Here is a 22,040-nt window from a genome sequence, read left to right as displayed (position 1 = left end):
GTTGAAGAGACTTAATGAATATTTACCAAGTAGCTTGGTTCTTGTTTTCAGAATGGCTTTGATTTTTGGCAACATCAAAACCAGTACAATATATCAAGTTTTGCATACATGGGAGCTCTATCTGATCTAGCATTCTCTCTCCTGGATTTGAGACCTTGGAGGAAATTTCTACACTGAGAATCAGTTTTATTTCAGTGATTCAAATTCCATTTACTTTCAACCCTGAAGAAAGTATTTTCACCTAGCTTGAAGCAAACTGATTGCTATGTTTCACCAGGTATATTAAAAGAAAATAGGAAATATATTTTGGTCCAACTGTTCAAAGGAAAAGCAGAAAGGTAATTGGCCTTGACATCATGTCAATAAATTAGGGAAAATTGTAAGTGATTGATATCTGACCTACAGGCAATGATTTAGACATTAGACTTGTTTTGCATAGCCCCAGAGCCAGATTTTTGTTCAACCTAAGGGAGAACTTTTGTAGAAAAGAGCGGCCCTAAAGGTAGAATGGACTGCTGTGGGTAGTACTATGGTCTAAGAAGATGTTGGATATGACATATCAGGGCGGGGGTGGGGGGAGGAGAGGAATTTTAAATTTAAAGGGTCATCATTCCAAGGGTCATGTTGGTCTTAAGGGTCTAGGAACAACACTGGCATTTGGGGTCACCTATAGCCCTCTGCACTGGTGTACGATACAAGATGGCATAGTGACACCAGTCTCATTCTTGGTAGATCATTCTATTCCTGTGGTTGAGAACTGAATTAGAAGCTATGTTTTGTGCCAAGTTGATTGAAAGCATTTGTGGATGCTGAATAAGGCCTCCATTTGGGAATATTAGACAATGCCTATCAGATAAAATGAAGTTGTCTCTTGCCCCCAAATGGATGGGAACCTTGGAAAAGTTAACCAAGACATACAGTAGGGAAATCTAATGCAAGCATCTTACAGTTTTACAGAGGAATTAGTTTTCTCCTCTCTAGTGTACCTTTTCACTTGTAGAATATGAATTTTTATTTATAACAAAGAATGGAAATAGATATATTTATTATTGTGGTTAGAGAATGCTGCACATTAAACAATAAGAAACAGAGAGCAAAGATTTTAGTAATTTCTTGTAACTTCCAGGGGTGTGTGTGTCACTGAATTTAGTAAAAATGCATTTTGTACACAACTTTCCCCAAAATAAGCTACTTGTATGTTGGATAATTACAATCAAGTCACACATTTTTTGGCACAAGGGCCAGGAAAGTATAATAGAGAAAGGAGTAAGTGTCCTCCCTTTCTCTGTTGAAGAGAAAATGCTATTTTATATTTAGTTTTCTGTGTTTGTAACTAAAAAGAAAACAAGAACGAATCAATTATAGTATAGTTGTTAGGCAAGACTTTACAGAAAGTAGATAAGATATAAACAAGAGAACCACAGAAAAACTCTTACTTACTGTGCTCACTAGGTAAGTACATTGGAAAGGGATAAAACATTGTGTAAATACAGAAACCTCTACCTGCAGAGATGCTCAGCATGTAGTGCAGTTTGCCAAAGAACATATCAGCATATGCATCACCAGCTCTCAGAAAGAGGTGAGCCATGCCCTCCTCTCAGAGGGGATGAGAGGTCATGCAGTATAACATTTCTGGTATAGTGATGGCCATACCATGGGACCTAGCAGCAGCTCTCATTTTACTCTCTTCTGACAGGGAAAAACATATATTAGTAGCCATTGTGATTTTTAAAAACCTCATTAACTTGGAAACATACCTTTAAGAAGGTATGTTACCTTCTTAAACAACTGTGATTGCTGATCCCTAAAAAAAGTTATAAAAATTCTCAGAATTACACTATTTAAGAACTGTGTTGCCATAGTTTTAATTGCACACTACCTCTGCTCTCAAATCCATTCTCCTCCTGAATCCTACACTTGGAAATAGGTTAAACAAAACCAAAACCAAAACAACAACAAAAATGTGTCTAGCAACACATACTCACTGGGATTTCTCATTATTTCTTGGCAATTTCATTTATATATTGAATTAAGTATGTAATATGTTTTACTTTCCTCATAGGTGACCCTCCCCAAAAGGAAAATCAATGCCAACCTTGTGAAAACATGTAGAAAATTGAAGTGAAGATAGAAACAAAAACTGGAAATATAGTCCTAGAATTATAAGCTTTTTTTCACACAAACAAAAGGATAACAGGGCATACTTTTATCAGGATTAGCCAGCATTCAAAGAATCTCAGACCTAAATTTTAGCAAAATACTTCAATGTGAGACCCAGACTTGATCTCAGGTTGCTTTTATAAACAGACTAAATGCCAGTAATATGTGTCCTAGGAACAACCCTGGTGCTGACCTACCCTAAGTAAAATACTGTGATTCAATTATTAAAATTAAATATCATTGTCATGGGCAAAATGCTGATATGTGTAAAATTTCCTGAAGGATAATAGTTTTTTCTTGCCTTAAGAAAAATTATCAAGTTTCAGTGGAATAAAATAACATGCCACCACTATAAATATCATTGTTATGTTGGTCAAAAATGCTTTGGATTATAATAAAAGAATCTTAACCTAGTCTTAGAAAGATTACTTTGCATTTACCTGAGAAAAGAAGGCCAGTCATAAATGAATTTACCAAGAACGCTATGATCTGAGTCCTTGATGAAAGCTCATTAAAATAAAAACCAAAGACTATTATCTCATTTTACAAATAAACACAATATGGAAAATATGCCCTTTTAAAGAAAGGGTTTATGGGTGCCACATATATTTTGTGGTAGCCTTCTTCTCTTGTTATGTTCATAATATCATAAGGACTATAATGCATTGATTTATTTATGAAAATCCCTAGCAGGATAGCATTAATAGGCAGGGTAGACAGGAAAGAAGGTAAGAGAAGAAGAAAAAAGGAGAAAAAGAAGAAACAATTATCACTAAGTTGCACAGTTTTAATCAGATCATCTTTTAAAGGTTTGAAATTATATGCTAACCAAGCAACAGCCTCATGAGAACACTTTCATTATAGTTATCTGTGAAGTAAATAACCTGAAATGTTCATGGTTGCACTGTAGTGACTCAGAACAGGGATTCTCAACTTGTGCTGTCCAGTATTAAATTTAAAAACACACAAACAAACAAAAAACTGTGACACCTTAAAAAAGCAGATATGGTGAATGGCTGTTAAAGGTCCAAGGTGAAGTCTTGTCTTCATTATCTGACTAAAACCAGAATAAGACCAAACATAATCACTAACAACATCCAATACGTCACCTTGTGGCCACTAAGAATGTTTACCCGATTTAGGAATCGATAAGGTACTTCCAAGACATAAAAGAGAAAAGAAATACTATTAGCATGGTTTAAGATGAAGACTTCAGAACTCCCCGGATTTTGTTGGACATATTTGATGAAGATATCTATGAGATTCAGGGATTAATATTTATGTTATAGATGCTTCAGTGGAGTATTCCTAGTAGTGTAAACATTCTTTACAATTAAGGCACACATAGATGCTGTTCTCTGATTGTCTCCCACGAAAGTGCACCAAAAGAGCAATCTCAGGAAAGGGACTCGAGGAACATTTCGCAGAGGTATATCTTTTTCAGCCTACTGGTTTTCTACAGATGGCTAAAGCAGGGTACGGAACATGCTGTCATATTTCATAACACACATGTACTGTAGCTCGAGGCAACAGATGGACAATCGCTTGTTTAAACTACAAATGTGAAATACTAAGGTAGTATAGCAATATTTCTAGAAATGTATATGGAAAAAAAAAGCCTTTCCAAGCCAAGAGGATTGGCGAGAGGCTGTGAGGTTACCCCAGTGTTTCCCTGATCTCCCTAGCAGCTGCCAGCATTTCCCCAACACCCTTCAGAACTCGATAACAGAGGGATTAGGGGGCCGCAGACACAGATTTGACAAGAGAAGCCCAAACCATATCAAATAGAAATAACACTGTTATCCCTGGCTGGTTCACATTAACAGGATTTTTACTAACGAGGAAAACTGTTGGAAAGTTGTGTTTTCAGAGTCATTGCTATGTTCCATAAAACCCTCTACTACAGCCCCATGGTAGAAGTGCTCTCTTTCTTCCTTTGAACCAAGATAAAAATATTTGTTTAAATATAGCTAGAGTTCTATATACTTTAAGCATCACTGTAAGCATCTCTGAAGGCTCTTTCATAGTGAGAACATAGTTGCAGGGTTGATAACGCCACTGCATTAATCAGCATATCCACAATACAGTAATTTTGATCAGAGAAGTTGCTCCAACAGAAACAATTTGCGAGTGAGAAGAAAAAGAACCCACATCTTTGAGCTGCAGATATTTCCAGCATCTCAAAGCCTTGTTGCCTTATGCTGGAACAATGACTTATTTTTACATTTTAAAGGCAATTTTGTTTGCACATGGGACTTCCACATTGAGTCAGCAGGAGCTGGGGATCCAGACAATGAAGAAAGCTGGTTTTGAAATGATCTGCACAGCCCATGACAGAGTGGGTTTTTTTTCCCATCTCCCATGTCTCTCATGTTACACAGAATTACCAAATATTTGTGTTCTTGACAATTTTTTAAAACCAGTATATTTTTACCAACTTTTTCTTATAGACTCCATGATTTTTTTCTATTATTTTGAATTTAAATGTCAACAATTAAGACAATATATCAAAAGACAATAGAACTATAATCATTAAGGTGATAAGATCTTTAAATCTCTGTGATAGGCAACATTTCATGTAACTAAAACAGTAAGGAGTGATTTGGCATTGTTTAAACCAAAAGATTAATAGAAAAGACAAGAAAGCAATATAAATCATATATTTAAGAAATCCTGGAATAAAATATTGTAGGATCCTTTCCTTATTATACCTTGTGAAGGAAAAAAGAAATCTAAATCTAAATATTTCTGCTTAAGTATGTGTGCACATTCATTATTATATAAAAGTATAATAAGTCTATATTAAAAAAGATTTACTTTTTAAAAATCTTTGGTAAAGATACTCTGAGGTTATGTGATAAAAACGCACTATAAAGATTGTAAGCAAGCAGTATCCTGGCACAGCCACAGTGATGGGTCTGTGACAGTATTTTCTTATAACATTTTTTTCTTTGTTGCTTGTAAACATTCAGTTACATAAGGACTTCAATGTAACAAACAAGTAGAATGTTATTGCAATTCATAGTATAAATATTTCATAAATTCTTCCTTTTTTGGCAAAATGTATAATAATATGACTGCTATTCAAGAGATAAAATCCATTTCTTAATAAACTGGGCTCTTTGCTTTGGGCCTAAAGACAGTTTTACCCAAGCATATCATAGAAAACAAAGTTACTGAAGCAATTCAAACAGATTATATTATCACCCCGATTGTCTAACAGTCAGTGCTCTTAGAGGTCAGCAGCATGGTCTGGGCTTTCATTTGGAAGACAGAAATTCAGAGATACAATCGCTATTGTCTCCATGCCGCTCAAAGGGAATCCCATTGTAGTTCACATCATGAGAAGTTTAAGATCAAAGATAAGAGCAGTAAGGTAAGGAGAGGGCAGTGGTCAAAAACAACTTTAAAAAGCTACAATGTTGGAGGTTCTAAAACAAAACTGTTCGGTGACCAAAGCAAATGAGCCACAAATTAACTTAGATGAGCTACAGTAACCACAAACTTAAGAATTTCTTATTGGAAAAAAAAAAAAAAAAGAAACATTTTTATGATTATTCTTACTAAAGTAAAATATATTTAATTGGAATTCCTGAGGCATGGGTTGTGATTTAAAACATGCAGAAATACTTTTTTTTTTTCATTTCTGTTCTATGTGTTTAAAAAAATCAGACTGAAAAACTGGCTCTATCACTTTAAAATCATGAAAAATCTATTTGTGGAATCAGGGGAGGGTACACGGGAATGTTACTATATTTGTTATATTTGATTTCTTAAACTGGGTGTTACATATACAGGGACTCATTATATTATTATTTATACTTTTGTGTATATTTAAAATACTTCATAATTTAAAAGTATATACTTGTGGAAGATTTGAAGAAAGGTTTAAGAAATCTCAATCCAAAACACTTAATCATTTTAAAAGACGGCAACCTGCCGTTATTAAGATCGGTGTCTCCATAAAAGAAACAAGTTAGAACCTAATGAAGTATGGTTCCACAGTCGGCAAGCAAGCATTTCCCTGCCTGGCAGAGTTTGAATAACGATTCCAGGCAGACTCTGCATATTTTTAGCTCAGAAAGGCAACTATGTTTTTCGGTGATTGTCTTTGAAAGTGTGGTGAAATGTCACATCAATGATATGAAAATGTCTCCTATGATATGTAATTTCAGTTGCAGAAGGATTAAGAGAATAATGAAACTGTGGTTTCACACTCTTCAAGTTTTCCTGTCTTTTTAAAGTAAACTAGACAAAACTACACAATTTTATTTTGTGTGCCCTGATTAGCAATTATCAGGCAAAAAGGACCTGGGTCTGGGGGAGGGGGGGGGGTTGCACAGCTATCTTTCACTAAAGAAAAAATCAATTTTGGTAGTCATGTTTGAATATTAGAAAAAAATCAGGATTTCTGATATGAAAAGTAGGACAGTACAGAAAATGTTATATTCTAGAGACAAAAAAGGTTGTCTGTAATGTGTCTAAGCAGCATGAAAAAGGGGAATCTTCAGATAATATTGTGGGATAATAATGGGCTTTTCAAACTTAACCCCAAATGTTTTTTCCAGCATATTCTACCTGTAATTTCTTTAGAAAAACATTGAAGTTTGGACCTCTTTCACTAATACCTGTTTTCAAATGAGCCCTGACAACTGGTCACTATAGGTTTTGATTTGGATGGTTACAAATTTGGGCTTGTTTTAACCTATCTAATTTACAACTTAAATTCTTTATAGTCTAACATATAAGTTGTGCATTTCCTCCCCTCCCCCGCCAAGGGACATGACCCGTTTAGAGCAACAGAATGATATGCTTTTTGATACACAAAGAGAACAACTATCCTTTATGATCAGAGGAAATGTGAACATGATAGGATGGAGAGACTTCAAGCCTAAAAGCACCTGTGAGTGGGCAGACTCACCCAGGAAAATCTGTGTGACAGCAAATACCACACTAAAAAAAGCCATTCAACCAGATGAAAAGTGAGACAAACAGGGATTAAAGCGTACAGGAATGCGGAAGTGAATGGGATGGAGCATAATCCGTGCAAAAATGTGGAAGTCCTTGGGAACAAAGGCCCATCAAGGTCCTACATAACTAAATGTGAAATGTGTAGTTGGCAAGAATGTTTAAAAAAATCTTATAATCTATGTGTTTCTACAGAAAGTTTCCTACTACATGAAGAACAGAGACCATCCTATAGCTTGAATGCCTTTCTTCTATTTTCCTATTGCTTTTCTTAGTATTCTTCTTCTTATTATTATTATTTATTTATTTATTTTTGGTGTTTCATTCTTCTCAGTACCACCAACTAACCAGCTGAACAGGACACTGAACTTAAAGGTCGGTGCTAGCCTTGGCGGTCAACACTCTGATGCGGGCAGAGTTGCAGGTCTTGCAGAGGATGTGCCCATCCAAAGGGTAGCAGCCTTGGTTATCTCCTTCAGACAGGAGGCCACCACAATCCTAGGGAAATACAGACAGATGGAAATGATGCACACGAACATACAAACGATTCATGTGAAGATCAAGTTCTTCAGCTTTCCATTCAAGGCCTTGAAAATGTGGCCACTTTTCTTCCCACTTCACATACCACCAGGCCCCTCCAACCCATCCCCAGTATACAACACAGTATGTCTTAAATAAAATTGAGTTAGATATTGAGGATATATACGAACAGGGTAAAATAACTCTCCTAAGGTCAGTTAATAGGAAATACAGGTTCAGGAAGAGAAGGATCCAAACTTAGGGTATTTCAAATGGTAGCTTTGTTCCCTAACCCAAATGACAATAGCAAGAACAAGAGAAAATAAAACAGATCCCTAACCACTAATTCATCGTTACCCTTTATCATCAGTGGGGGATAAGAAAACGTTTTGAAATCATTTTCTGAATGTGCTGCCCTTTGGAGACCTGGATTCTAGGGGAAAGCCTTGCTCCTCTTTGCTGTATAAATGACTATATGTCCCTTGGGCAAGAAGCCTTCCTTGTTACTTCCAGCTTGGATCACAGCTGCTGTGTATATGTATATATATTCCCGTGGCACCTTGTGCATAACTCTTCTGTAGCTCTTAGCAGTCACCTGACCTGTGGTGCGAAGTGCTCAGTCAGTGCTGGCTAACTTAATGAATCTCCATGACTTTGAACATGAAGTTCCAACCCCTCATAAAGGAATAAATCCTTATCCTCCTCCATGGGGACAATGGTGTCTCTGCTTCACAGGAATATCAGAGCCCAAGTGAAAGATTCAGTAGAGTAACAACAACAGCAATAACTTTTCCTACCCACTTAGCACTTTGCGATTGACAGTGTCCTTGAATATGCAATTTTGCATTTTAGTCACACAGCCATGTTTGGGGAAGATAAGAATGAGTCTTTCTAATAGGTGTGGAAATAGAGAATGAGAGAGGTAAAGTGACTTATCAAACATCACTATCATTAAGTGCCCATGTCAGATCTAAAACCCAAGTCCTTTGAAGACAGGCACTCCCGGCTGTCTCAGATTGAATAATTGTTATGTTTATGAAAACCTGGCTCTAGTGGGCCTTTCAATGCCTGCCTTGCAAGATTTGAGGGTGCAGACCACAGACCTCACACCGGTAGCAGTGAACATGGAAATCACGATCCAGAGCCACAATTCGGACAGTCTCCTCCTGGCCGGGGGCTGGCATGATAGGCTCCTTGCACACAGAACATCGGGGGGCAAATTTCCTGAAAACAAAGAGATAATTCTGGATAGGTACTGAGCATAGACAATGACAAACAGGTAAAACATAAAAATTAAAATAAAAGAATAAAAGGTGTAAATTGAAAGGACATCTGATCTACCATTCTGTGACCTTAAGCAAGTCATTTTCCTTCTCTGGGTCTGCTTCCTGAACTCTAAAATAAAGGAGTTAGACTCACTGACTGTTGAGGTCCTTGTAGATCATAAATATTATGATATTGGGTGATGTGGGGGAGTGAGAGTGTGAATTGCTTTCGCATGAGAGCTGGGAGCTACTGGCCATGTGTATGTGGCATGGAATTCACCTGTGAACAGAATCCAAAAACACACCCTGGGCTTGGGCAAGATCACCCGAGGGGAAAACATAAGTCCTGGAGGTCCCTACTTGTCTCCGCTATTTGCTTCTAGAGTTTTGCATGTGTTCCCCAGACCTGAACAAACTGTTCAGAGCTTGATAACTTTGCCTGCTTCCCAGTTATCAGAGCCTCTTTCTTTCTTTTTTTTAATATATTTTATTGATTTTTTACAGAGAGGAAAGGAGAGGGATAGAGAGTTAGAAACATCGATGAGAAAAAAAACATTGATCAGCTGCCTTCTGCACACTCCCTACTGGATATGTGCCCACAACCAAGGTACATGCCCTTGACCAGAATCAAACCTGGGACCCTTGAGTCCACCAGCTGACGCTCTATCCACTAAGCCAAATCGGTTAGGGCCAGAGCTTCTTTCTTTGAAATGTGTCTTGAATTCTAGGAATTAAACCTCAAATGACTATTTTTTTTTCCAAAATAGCAGAGGTTAGTGAGTTTAAATACTCTACACCAAACTATGGCCAAGTCTTCATTTCTTACATTTTGCTTGTGTTAAACTTTTGTTTGAAAAACAAGAAAGTTATTGAGAAGAATCAGTCCTCTATTCAAAGCCTCTAGGTTGGTCTAAGATGGTAATCTTCAGATGTCCAGTGATCTGGACAATGAAACTATTTCTTCTCAAAGTCACTTAAGATAGTCAACTGGAGGTTATGATGTATGGCCAGGCATTGATATACAATGACCTGATGTAGGTCCAGGTATTAATGCAGGACTGGAGAGTTCAAAAGTTTAAGTTTCCAGAATCAGTTAAAAAAGAATAGAATTGCCCTAGCCAGTTTTGCTCAGTGGATAGAGCTTCAGCCTATGGATTGAAAGGTCCCGGGTTTGATTCCCCTCAAGGGCACATCCCCAGGTTTCTGGCTTGGTCTCCAGTGGGGGCCATGAAGAAGGCGGCTGGTCAGTGATTCTCTCTTATCATTGAAGTTTCTACCTCTCTCTCCCTCTCCCTTTCTCTCTGAAATCAATAAAATTATATTTTAAAAAAGGAAAGCTAAAGATTTGTGTGTGTTTTTTTATTCTATAAAGGACTTTAGCACTTCTGAAGGGTAAGTGTACATGAACAGAGATGCACTTACACCTACATACACATATAGATACAATTTTGAGGTTAATTGTTGGTGAGGTTAATATTTCTTAACTTCTTAATATTCCTTACTATGACTGATAGCCCTAAGAATTTTTTTCTCATAACAGATTAATAAGAGGCAAATATTGGCCATATATCCATCTGTATCTGGCATTTAGGGGTGGCATTTGTGAAGGCATGAAGTGAGACATGCTTTGAAATAGGCATGGATAAGAAGTGAAAAAATAAAAAAATAAAAACACTGTGCAACTTCATTTACTTGTGGTAATGGTTTTAACATTGATGATGTTAAAATTTATTTATTTTTGGTGAGACTTAAAAAGAAATGATGATAGTAATCTATACTTTGCAGAGCACTTTATGGTTGTCAAAGCTTATTTACGTATATTAAACTCTATATGTACATATATTTTCCTGGCAGCACCCATAAGGCAATCTGTATGGCTGCAATCTAAAGACATATAAATTAAGCAATAGATAAATTGATTGCTATGAAAGAATAATTAAAAGGACTATGGTACAACTGCAGCAGTAATCAGAGTTGTTATAATTGGTATTTTATACAAGAAGTTTATACTCAGTGGCAAAAAAAAAAATTGCTTTGGACTATCTGGTTGTTTTTGAATTTGGGTCACCAGTAGTGAAATGAGAAGGCTTCTAGAATCAACTGCAAAATTTCATTTCCCCAAATCCACGTGACTGTAAATTCTATAAGGCCAGAAATATGTCTTGCCAATCACTGTATCCAGGAGCTTTACCCAATCTCCCCCAGTGGGGTTACTTACTCCTCTAGGATATTTCATTGCATATGCTTATTATAGTAGGAATCATTTGCATCTCTTTGGGGACCACTAAATTGTAACCTTCCATAAGACAGGTTGTCTGAGTCCCCCAAGAGTGGTGCAGAGGGCAGAAATTCAGTCTATATCCAATGAAATGAAGCAGCTGCATTATTTCTCCATAAAAAATATGTTACATGGGCCTTTATGTTCAATCTCAAGGTCCTTCCTTTTTGGAAAAGCATAAACTGTATTCTTGCCGAGTAATGAAAAAATGAGCTACTTTTACCAATTGGCCTCATTTCCATGAAGAGAAGAAGTAAAGGCAAGAGGCAGGAAGTGGTTTCTGCAGCCCCCACAGTGTTCGTTGGCCAGCATTTCAAGGACTGTTCTAAATCCCAGGTGGTCTATTTCAAGGTTCAGCTCACTGAGCAGACAATAATAATAAAAAATATAAATTTGATAACACTTTTGATGGTTAAAATAGCTACCATTTATTGAGTGCTTATTATGTGCCAAGCCCTGTTAAACACTTGACCTTGTTTTCTACTGACAGCAATGTTATGAGGAGCTACTTTTATCATTTCGACTTTACAGCCTCGGGAGCCAAGGCCCAGGGAGGGATGGTCTTAATCATCTTGTGTCCTGGTACATTTCTGGCAATCCACAAATGGGTGCTGATGAAACAAACAAATGGGCTTAGTGTAATATGCATGATAAGAAAGCACAGATTGTGGAATAAAGGCTCAATATAATGAAAGGGTCAGTTAAAGAAGCCTGATTTTCTGGGCTCACTGTGCTGGCATTGGAAGTACAGGAATAAACTAGGACTGCAGAAAACAGACTGGTGAGGGAGTTCTATATATTTCTGCACTTATTCTATTAATTTATATATGCATATCCTATTATAGTGAAACAATCATTTACGGTGGTTACTGTAAAAGTTTATGAATGTATATGTGCATGCATGTGCATTTTTTATCACTAGTCAGACTATGTTGAGTGTTATCTATAGCTAGAAAAGGATGCAAAGTGAAACATGGGGATGGGACGGGATTGACATCAGATCAGAGAAAGCTTCTTAGGGAAATGACAATTAAGTTGTGCCATGAAAGATGGCCATTTAGGTGAAATGGGAAAGTGTGTGTGTGTGTGTGTGTGTGTGTGTGTGTGTGTGTGTGTGTGTGTGTGTGTGTTGGGGGTGAGGTACAGTCAGTCTCCCTGGAATTGCATTTGAGCAGTCCTCTAAAATGACATATGGGAAAGAGTTTCTACCTAATAGGCTGGAGGACTTGAGCCAAACCTGACTGCAGGTGGTTATGTAGGGGATGTCCCCATTAAGAAGGCCTTGAAAATAGTATTTCACAAGCTTGTTACTCAAAGTGCAATTGGATGCTTGTCAGAAATGCAGAACCTTAGGGCCCACCCTCAACCTACTCAATTAGAGCCTGCAGCTAATAAGGTCCCCGAGTACCTGGAAGTTTGGGAAGCACTGGTTTGTAAGCAGGCAAGATAAATCCTTTCTCATGGGCTTCCTGTATCTCACGGTAACCCCCTCCCCACTCTGCTCTAGTTATAGCCAAGCAAGTCTTTCTTGAATGTAGAGAAGCCTTTCCTAACTCCATACCCTCATTTATTGCCTGGGTTGTCCCTTCTGCCAGGAATCTCCTAGTTTCCCATTAAAAACACTCTTGAAATGCTGCTTCCAGAAGTTGCTCAGAGCCCAGGGCCAATGAATCTCTTCTGACTCTGGCTCAAGCTTTTGCCCATGCCTATCTCCTGGCCGTGAGCCCTTCCAGCCCGATATCACACATATTCTGTACCCTCCTCCTGACAAGCTCCTTGCTGACAGAGGCTTTTCTCTATGAATCTGTGCAATTTCACCTTAGGTAATTCCTCTCTTTGGGCACTTAGTACAGGAATGAACACACAGAAACCTCTGTGTTTACACATTTACATTGAATTAAAATATATTTCCTAAAACCTCACAAAGAGAGACCTATTCAGAAAGACCAAGAACAAGCCCCCCCCCACCCCCCCCCCCCGAACTATTTGCAGAAGAAGTGTGCTGCCGGAAACCAATTACTGTTTCATTAATAGAGATGTGGACAGGAAGCCAGGAAGGCTGTCAACAACATTAAATTGCTCTAACCACTCACCCTTTAGATTAAACATTGTTAGCTGAAGCAGCCTCCACCTCTGTTTATCTTGTGTATATTTCTGTTATTTCCTGCCTAAGGTGTTTTCCCCATAGCCTCAATAAAAGGGATAGCAGGGCCAGAGCAGAGGGTAGCTCTCCCACTATAGTTGGACTACCGCCTGGCCCCCCATATCGCCAAATTACATTTCTTCAAGTCTCTTTTCATTTGTGTGCGGCCCTTCTCCAGAACTCGAACCCTGAACCGGAACCCTGGACCACGCGGGACGTGGAAAGGGAATTCCACAGTCTGCACTCCCCTAAAACTACCCTCTACTTAGCCTTGCCGCCTCCCCCCCTTCCCACCCCCCCTCCCCGGGTTTGATTTTTTATTTTTATTTTTGTATATGATTTTATTGATTTTAAAGATTGAGGAAGGGAGAGGGAGAGAGAGAGAGAGAGAGAAACATGGATCAGCTTCCTCCTGCACGCCCCCTACTGGAGGTTGAGCCCACAACCCAGGTACGTGTTCTGGTTAGGAATGGAACCAGTGACCTCTTGGTGCCTAAGTCAACATTCAAATACTGAGCCACACAGGCTGGGTGGGGTTAGACTTGTTAGCTGTCTTTTGTTCTAGTATTTTCAAGTCTCAGAAACAGAGTTCTGTAAAATGTTCTCATATTTTTCTTTGAGAAATGGGGAAAAGATAAAAAAGAAGCTCCCCCCCCCCCCCCACAAATCCTTGCTAATCATACAGACAACATATTTTTTTTAAATAATTTGTATTTTAACATACCACTGAATTAGTGGTGGCGGCGGGGAGACAGTTGGGGGCTTGAGATTTTTTTTTTTCTCTTTAGTTGCTCAAGTCTGCTTTTCTGGGGCATTCAGACTCACACACTTATGTCACCAGTTGCAAGTCTCTAATTATGCTCCCCACTTCCCGAAATGAAAGATAAATGCATAGATACAAACTTCCATTTGTCAGAATTGATTTCCTGTTTCAATCGAGGGTGTAATATATCATTCTTTTTCGAAACATGTGTGCTCTGATTATATCTACCACTCTTTCTTGGATTAGGGTAAGTCTAAGAAGGGAGAGAAGTAGTGACAGAAACATACTCCCCATTGGTATCTTTTCAGTTCCCTTAAATAGATGCAGGTTTTTTTTGTGTGTGTTTTTTTCACGTGTAATTACAAGCTAAAAATATCAATAATGTGAAGTACAATTTATGCTGTGACTGCCCTTTCAAAGTGAGGCCTTCCTTGTCTAATTCAGCTGGAGAATCTCTGCCTCTGTTTTTTTTTTTTTTTTTTTTTAATTTATTCAGTCTCACGTCTTTTGGTGAGGTTTTCACTTTCTTTGCTACTTGGAAAGTGGTCAGGAAATTCATTTTTAAACTATGAGTCTCAGGTCCCCCAACTACTTGTGGCAAGTACCTCCTGGTTGTTGACGATCAACAGAGCGGTGAAAATGAACCCACAAGACTGCACATCTGGAGGCCCTAGAATGGATACCCACACTGGTGAGCCATACATACCTCATCTCTTTCAGAGCCTCAGACTGTCTGGAAAGCCACTGCCCCACAAACATCATCCAGAAGGCCTCTGTGTATACTGTCTATAAATCACATCTAAGCTTTCGTATGGTTCCTAAAAATATGTTAACAAATGTGACCAGCCAATGACCCAACTAACAAAGTGGTGAAATAAAAATAAGCAAAACACAAAACCATAAAACTTTTATGAAAATCCAAACTATCATAGAGGAAAGAGGGACCTGCAATGAAAGAATTACGGAAGTGGGGACATATTTTTCCAGCCCATGACCTTGAGGCTCTACTTTCTAATCCTCCTCAAAAGACTGCACAATACTGCATTCATTAGAAAATATCTTGGGAAAGAGAAGGCCTGAGTGGGAGAAGAGGTGAGGGGAGGGTATGGATGTGCTGACAGTAGCGTTAAGCTGCCTCTGAGTATGTGAGAGGCTTCCATTAGTAAGGACTGAACTATTCTCTGTGTCTTTGCCCCATAACTTCCTATCTGTTGAGTGGCAGGATGGAGAGAGAATCCCTGGCTCAGAGAGAATCCTGGGCTATTACAGCTGGAGACCTTTAAGATAGGGTCTGGTCTAATGAGCAAACTGAAGAGCACAGACAAATTGAGCAATTTGTTCAAAGTCACACATGGTGGTCACACATGTTGTTCAGGTTTAGGCCAGAAGGGCTAGCCCAGGATCCTGCCCCTCTCCAATACAAATCCTCTGTAGCTGAGTGAACTATCTCACAATTACAGCCACACAAAGATGACAGGAACAAGCCCCAGGGAAGCTGTGAAGCAGTGGACAGGCTGCCAAGACCACATGGACCACCTGATACAAATGTCTGCATTGCATGAGGAGGATCAGTAAATTCTTTGAAGGCCCCATCAAATCCTGAGATTCCATAGCTCCAAGAGAAGATTGTGAGGCCTAGGTGCCAGGCAGTGAGAACAGACCCTAAGATGGGCAGGCTGGAGGCAGGAGGGGAGATTGCCTACTTGTGGAAGTCCTCAATGCAGTGGATGAGGCCACCAGCATCCACGGTGAATGGGATCCCATCCAGGCTACGGTGGCACATCACACAGGTGAAGCAGTGAGGATGGTAGGCCTTCCCGGTGGCTCGGAGAATCCTCTCCATGATGGGCTTGGAGCATACACTGCACTGCTCCAGGGTATTCTGGAGAGAGAAAGAACAATGCTGATGATGAGGTGGCCCTTCCACAGTGACTTACAGTATGATGGTCACTGTCACAGGACACACTGGCATGGCTGCTCACCACAGTCAGTACTTTTATAATCTTTATTCTAGAGAGAAGGAAACACAGTCAGATGGGTCACGTGGTTTTTCTCAGGTCACCCAGGTAATAGGTAGCAAATGTCAAATTGAAAACACGTCTTCTGACTCCTCCCCTTGTCCCTTCCCACTACAGTCAGGTTGATGGCAGACTTTTAGGTAAAGACCCGTAGAGGACATATTTCTGGCTTTCTTGCAACAGTGCGATTTTGCCATTGTAGTGCAAAGGCAGCCATAGGCATCCATAAGCAAATGGGCGTCATTGTGTTTTAATAAAACTTTATATACAAAAGCAGGTGGTGCTCTGGATTTGGCCTATGCTATAATTTGTTTACCCCTGAACTATCCAACTCAGGTTCTCCTCTGGAAAAATGCTTCACTATTACTTCTAACACTTGCTTCATCATCAAAGACCTAGTAGAGTCATCAAGGACCCTAACATTTTCCAGTGTGGTCTGTCTGGTAACGGGCTCACAGAGCATGCAGGCTGCTGACCCCAGGCATAGTTCAGCATAACCATTGAGGCCAGTGATCATGAATACTTGATTCAAACATCAACTCCAGTGTAGGGTTATAAGCTCTCAATGGAAATGTTGAACCTTAGAGGGGTTCCAGTTTTGAGAGATCAATTAAGAAAGTCAATTTATCTAGCTGCAGAGATATATTGAGTTTTCAAAATAAATATTCCCCCCTAAAGAGGACACCATTTATAGAGTCAGGACTATGAAAGACTGATAAAATTACCTGTTGACTTTTCATCTTTCCCTAGAACTTCATGTGCTCTTTCCTAACAACCATGTTTCACATGTAATATGCTATATTCCAACTGAGATGTCTAGACTGAGTCACTGAATTTACAATCTAGAATAAACCGGGGATGGGTATCTGATGAGAGAAATGCAGAACTAGAAGGGATATGGAAATTAAGGAGTAACTGCCCTCATATCAGGAGAACCTTTAAATGGCCATTAGGCAAGAAGTACCTGTGGGTAGATAACAAATGTATTAACATCTCAACTACAGCAATGGTCTCCGATGGGCTTCCTTATTTGCATGCTGCTTCTTTTGTAATACTTCCCTATCCCCAAAGTGACTGCCAGTTTCCTTTCCAAACCACAGATGTGACCAAATAATTTTCCTGTTAGCAAAAACTTATATGGCCTAACAATGTAAAAAGAGCTAGTTCCATATCTGACATTCAACCTCCCTTTCTAGACTGACTTCCTTAATGTCTCGGACTGCTCACACACACTCACACCTATGAGAAACTTCCATACTCCTGTGCATTGGAAGTATTAATTGCAATTTGCCATACTGACCTTTCTAAGTATGGGTCAGAAGGCAACTTCACAGTGAAGCTTTCCTTGATGTCTTTATTTGGAATAAACTGTTTCTTTCTATCCACTTCCTGAGCTTGTAGTGCTCACAAAGTTCACTTGTATTAAAATTATTTGTGCAGATGTCTATTTCTTCAAGGGCTGGGACTATGTCTAAGGAATGTATTTATCTGTCCCATATTACACCTAGTATACTACCTGGAACAAAATAAGCCCAGGGTGAATGTGTGTTAAAAGAATGAAGGAAGGCATATTGTTTACCTCCCACCTTGCAGCACACTATTGGCCTGACTCCCCTGACTCAGGAATCTCTCCTAAGATGAATTAGTAAATTCATCACTGTCCTCTCTTCAAAGCTGTGGTTGCTGGGGGTACTGAAATTGCTCAGTATGCCTCTGGTCACAGTCTAAACTCATGGAAACTATTAACCTACCCCCTCACCCTCCAATTTTAAAGTGGTAAAATTAAAATAGCAGAAAAACATAAGATGAAAGTCTGGAGACAATGATGGTCTGGACAATGAAGGCCTTGCTACTTTTCTATCCTGGTGATCTGAGCTAATGCGGCTGGAAATCGTCTTCCTGAGACTTGTGTTTTGTTCCTCTTGTGGGTTTTAACTTTTAACATTTTTTTAAAGGGCAGCCTGTAATGGAGTTGAACAAACCAGAAAATGCTTGACCAGAAAATGTTATTGTTTGCATTGAGGCTTGGCTGCAAGTTTCAGTCAATTTACTTAAAACCATCATGACCTATAGAAGCACTATTTAAAAGACAGGTAATCTGAACATTTCTTCTACAAAGGCAAAACTGTAAAATATGCCTAAAGTAAGATTATTGTGAAATGTCCACATATGAGAAATTAAAGGTTCTAAGAATTCAGCTGTTAGCCTGGACTAGCAAATGGTGTTGGAGGACAAATTAACCTTGTCTAGCCAGTTCCCTTTACTGTACTCATCTCCTTTCAGTCTTCAATTGGTCCACTAGGACCCTTAGACATATATTCTACTAGAGAAAGGATAAAGACTCTTACAATGTCAGAGAGGAGGGCACTGAGCATTCCCGTAGTCCAGGCCTCTGATTTCAGAGGTGAGAAAACAGACCTGGAGCCCTTATGTAATTGGACCTGGGCCATGGAGTTCAATAGGGGCAGACGTCAGACTGGCATTGTTCAGAGGGTGATATGATGAATTCATTATGTAGCCATAGAGAGGGAAAGTTGCTAGATAAAACCTATGAGTTATCCTTCTGGCTTTGTCAACATGCAGCATACAACTTTGGGTAAACAATTTCTTCTCTCTAGACCCCAGTTTTCTTGTCTGTAAAACAATGATTAATTCTAACTCTGCAATTTTATTACTCTGTGATATATCTGTGTTAACAACAATAGGAAAAGGCCAATGTTTCCAACATGAGCTATATACTAGAAACACCTGGATAACCCCTTGTTTGATATGTGAAAGGAGGGTTCATGTATTAGAATTCTACACTATGTAACATTTACTATGCCTGGAATTTCACTTGGAATTCCAGAAATTGCTATTGGTTGAATTTCAAGCACCATAGATGATCTTTGTGTCTTCACAAAGTAGGTTAAAATGAAAAGGTTAATAAATAATTTTTAAGAAAGTAAAACAAAAGAAGGTCTTCAAGCAAAAGAGTGGAAGAAGAATATCACTAAATATATCTACTCAAACCACATTTGTATGTGGGGTAGGGGTGCCGTGATTGATCAGTGGGTAGGTAGGCAGGAAGAGCCTACTCCAGCATAATAACCTTCGAATGCAGGAATGAGTTTCATGAGCTGGCTCTGGATCAGCCTCTGCTGCTCTCCCCACAGCCTCCAACTTCCTGCTGTCATGAGCTTTCTGCGACATCTTTCATAAGCTATGTTCTACAAGCTCAGACTGATTCATATCCTTTCTTTTTTGCCTAGGGAATACCTAGTCATTCTTCAAAGTTAAGCTCAAATGTTACCTCTTCTGCACAACCTTTCCTAATTTTCCCTCTGCTATACTCCAAGAAAACGAGTCACTTCTTCTAGTCCCAAAAGATTGTATAATGTTTCTCTTATGACACTGAATGTAATGTACTTGATTTAATGGTATGACCAAACTGAGCCCACACATTTCCCCCTGCCCCCCATGGAGCCACAGGCATAGGTTGAGTTTCCTAGGAAGCATTCTCAAACAGAGATTTGCACATGGGAAGTTACTGAAGAGTGTCTTTGAGATCAACACCTGTGGGATAGTGCAGGAAGTTCCTGAGTAGAGGAGTTGAACTAAGATGCAGTTACAAGAAAGGATTCTGATGGTTCCATGGAATAGTCTGGAGCTGGAATGGCCCTGCAGAATTGTTCTTCCTTGAAACTAGGGGATAGAGAACTTGCATCGCTGCACCTTGAGTGAAGATGAAGTTCCCTTGAGGGTAATTACTAGAGAAGGACTCAGCTATGAACCATCAACTGCCAACAATCCCAGCATCTGGAGGAATGAGAGCCTCAGTCCTTAAGAGGGATCTGGGCAGTGTATTACAGCATCCCCAACGGCAACATCCTCACCCACACCTGCATAGTCCATAGCATACAGTAGACAACTGGTAACCAGCTATGACATAAATACCTTATAGTTTACTCTGAATGAAGAGTCTAAATTTTATTCTTTTTTAAATAAAATCTTGGCATTATTTGAAGATTTTTAAGGATTTTTATAAATTGTTTTGGGCAGCTACTCCAATGAAAATATAGTTAAAAGGAAAAGATGTTATAGAGTAGCAGAAAAAGCCAAACAAGAAATTAGCTGTTAAAATGCACGGCTTTAAACTCTTCTGAGATGATGGCAATACGACTGTGATTAAAAACAAAAAAGTTAAGTAAAAATAAAATCACACAAAAAATCTTATACACATAACTTCCCAAAGCAACTGTTTTTAGAGATACAATCTGGTTGTATCTTTTCTATCCTTGGATATTGTATAAATAACTTTTCCAATTCACAGTCAGAAGCTGGAAGAATCATCTGAATATAAATGAAGAATATAGGTAGCATAAGCATTAGCTACTAGTAGATTATAAAGAAAATAACATTTCTATAATTTATATATTGCATAGGTATACATGTGTTCAATGTTAAGTATTTTATTTAAAGAGACATAAGTATTTGAAGATTCAGCAAACTCTAAAATGTTGCCATTTAGAAATGTTAAATTTTTCATTTCATAAAATTAAAATGTAACCTTATATTCAATCTTTATTTTTTTAAGACAAGAAAGCAATATTGAAACAGGAAAGACTCTTGGAAAGATAAGGGTGACATCTCACATTCTAGATACAGTTTTGGTTTTGTTGGGGTAAGAATAAAAAATAAAAAAAGCAGAGTTAAAGAATACCAAACCTTTAAAAGTCTTTAGCAATTATTCTAGGCCAGGAATTTTCAACTTCGCTCACTTGCCTGTCTCTCCTATAATCCTTTGTTCAGGGAAATAATTTATGAATTAGACACATACAAAAGAGACCCAAATCACTTCTGGATGAAGAGTGTGAAAGGATGGAGCTTGTAGGGGATCCATATTGTAAAGTTTATAAACCACGACTCTAGTCTAACCATCAGATTCAAGAAATGAAGAGACAGAGAGGGAAGAGAGCTAGTGACAGATTTGGGGTTAGAATATAGATCCCCAATTCTCCATACCATGGAAAATCCCTCTCCCATATCAGGCTATCCAGAATTCATATTTCAGTAGACGCAGTCCACATTGCAAATATAAGGCATTCAGATTGACTACTTGCAAGTTACACGCTTACAAATCAAGGGAGGAAACATGTCCAGATCTCAAGACAGTTTGTCTACTGTTCATTTCATTGGTTCTCACAGGAGAAGACAGAAAACTCATTGTTGGATCCCCAGCATCTATAGCAGTGCTCTTGCATAAATTTGACGATCCACACATATGGGTTTAATAATTAAGCAATAAACTTTGGATAAGTGCTTTACGTAAAGTAGAATTATTCTATTTAACCATGAAAAAGTAATTCTCTAATCCAGATTTTGCCTGTCAACTGTCAGGCTAAGAAACTGTGACTCTGGTGGGTTTCACATTTGGGGGCCAGGAAAAGCCTCATTTACTTATTCCAGTGTGCCTAACAAATGCCATCATTTTCCACATGAATCATGATGTAAAAAGGGTTGGGAAGCACAGCTCCAGTGTAGGTGTTCCCAACAGAACGGCAGTGTGGTACAATGAAAAGAGAACAAGGCTATGATTCAGCAAACCTCCACTGAATTACCAGTGCCATTATTTAAACTCAAATAATTATATCACCTAACTTAATTTTGGAATACAAATGTATTCCTCTTTCTGGTCATCAAAAAGCCTACCTGATGATGGCAGTACTTTGGGGTTTTCTTTGCAGATGAAAACATCATTTTACTTTGATAGTTCTCCCATTGAGCTATGATATAAATCCTCCTGAAAGTACTGCCTCTCAGTGAGTCATACATTTCTTATTAAAAGTTTCTTTGCACTTTCTGCCCTGGTAGGTGGTTCAGTTGGTTGGAATGTCATCCTGTACACCAAAAGCTGGGGGTGCAATTCCTGGTCAGGTTGCCTGTT

General features: G+C 38.7%; 1 protein-coding gene across 6 annotated transcripts in view; it reads right to left on the bottom strand.

Moving 5' to 3' along the window:
* Window positions 1–555: 555 nt before the first annotated feature.
* Window positions 556–22,040, bottom strand: part of LPP (LIM domain containing preferred translocation partner in lipoma) — a 679,775-nt gene continuing 658,290 nt past the window's right edge. For all 6 annotated transcript variants that reach the window (XM_079766429.1, XM_079766432.1, XM_079766430.1 and 3 more), the window contains 3 exons: window positions 15,800–15,978; window positions 8,751–8,871; window positions 556–7,626 (listed from right to left, as the gene is read on the bottom strand). In XM_079766429.1, the coding sequence (XP_079622555.1) occupies window positions 7,498–7,626; window positions 8,751–8,871; window positions 15,800–15,978 (429 nt within the window). In that variant the 3' untranslated portion in view covers window positions 556–7,497. The remainder of the gene's footprint in view (window positions 7,627–8,750; window positions 8,872–15,799; window positions 15,979–22,040) is intronic.

The sequence above is a fragment of the Cnephaeus nilssonii genome (genome assembly GCF_951640355.1).
Source record: "Cnephaeus nilssonii genome assembly, chromosome: 3".
Classification (NCBI taxonomy): domain Eukaryota; kingdom Metazoa; phylum Chordata; class Mammalia; order Chiroptera; family Vespertilionidae; genus Cnephaeus; species Cnephaeus nilssonii.
Note: the sequence above shows the minus strand (reverse complement) of the source record. Positions and strands in the feature narration are given on the sequence as shown.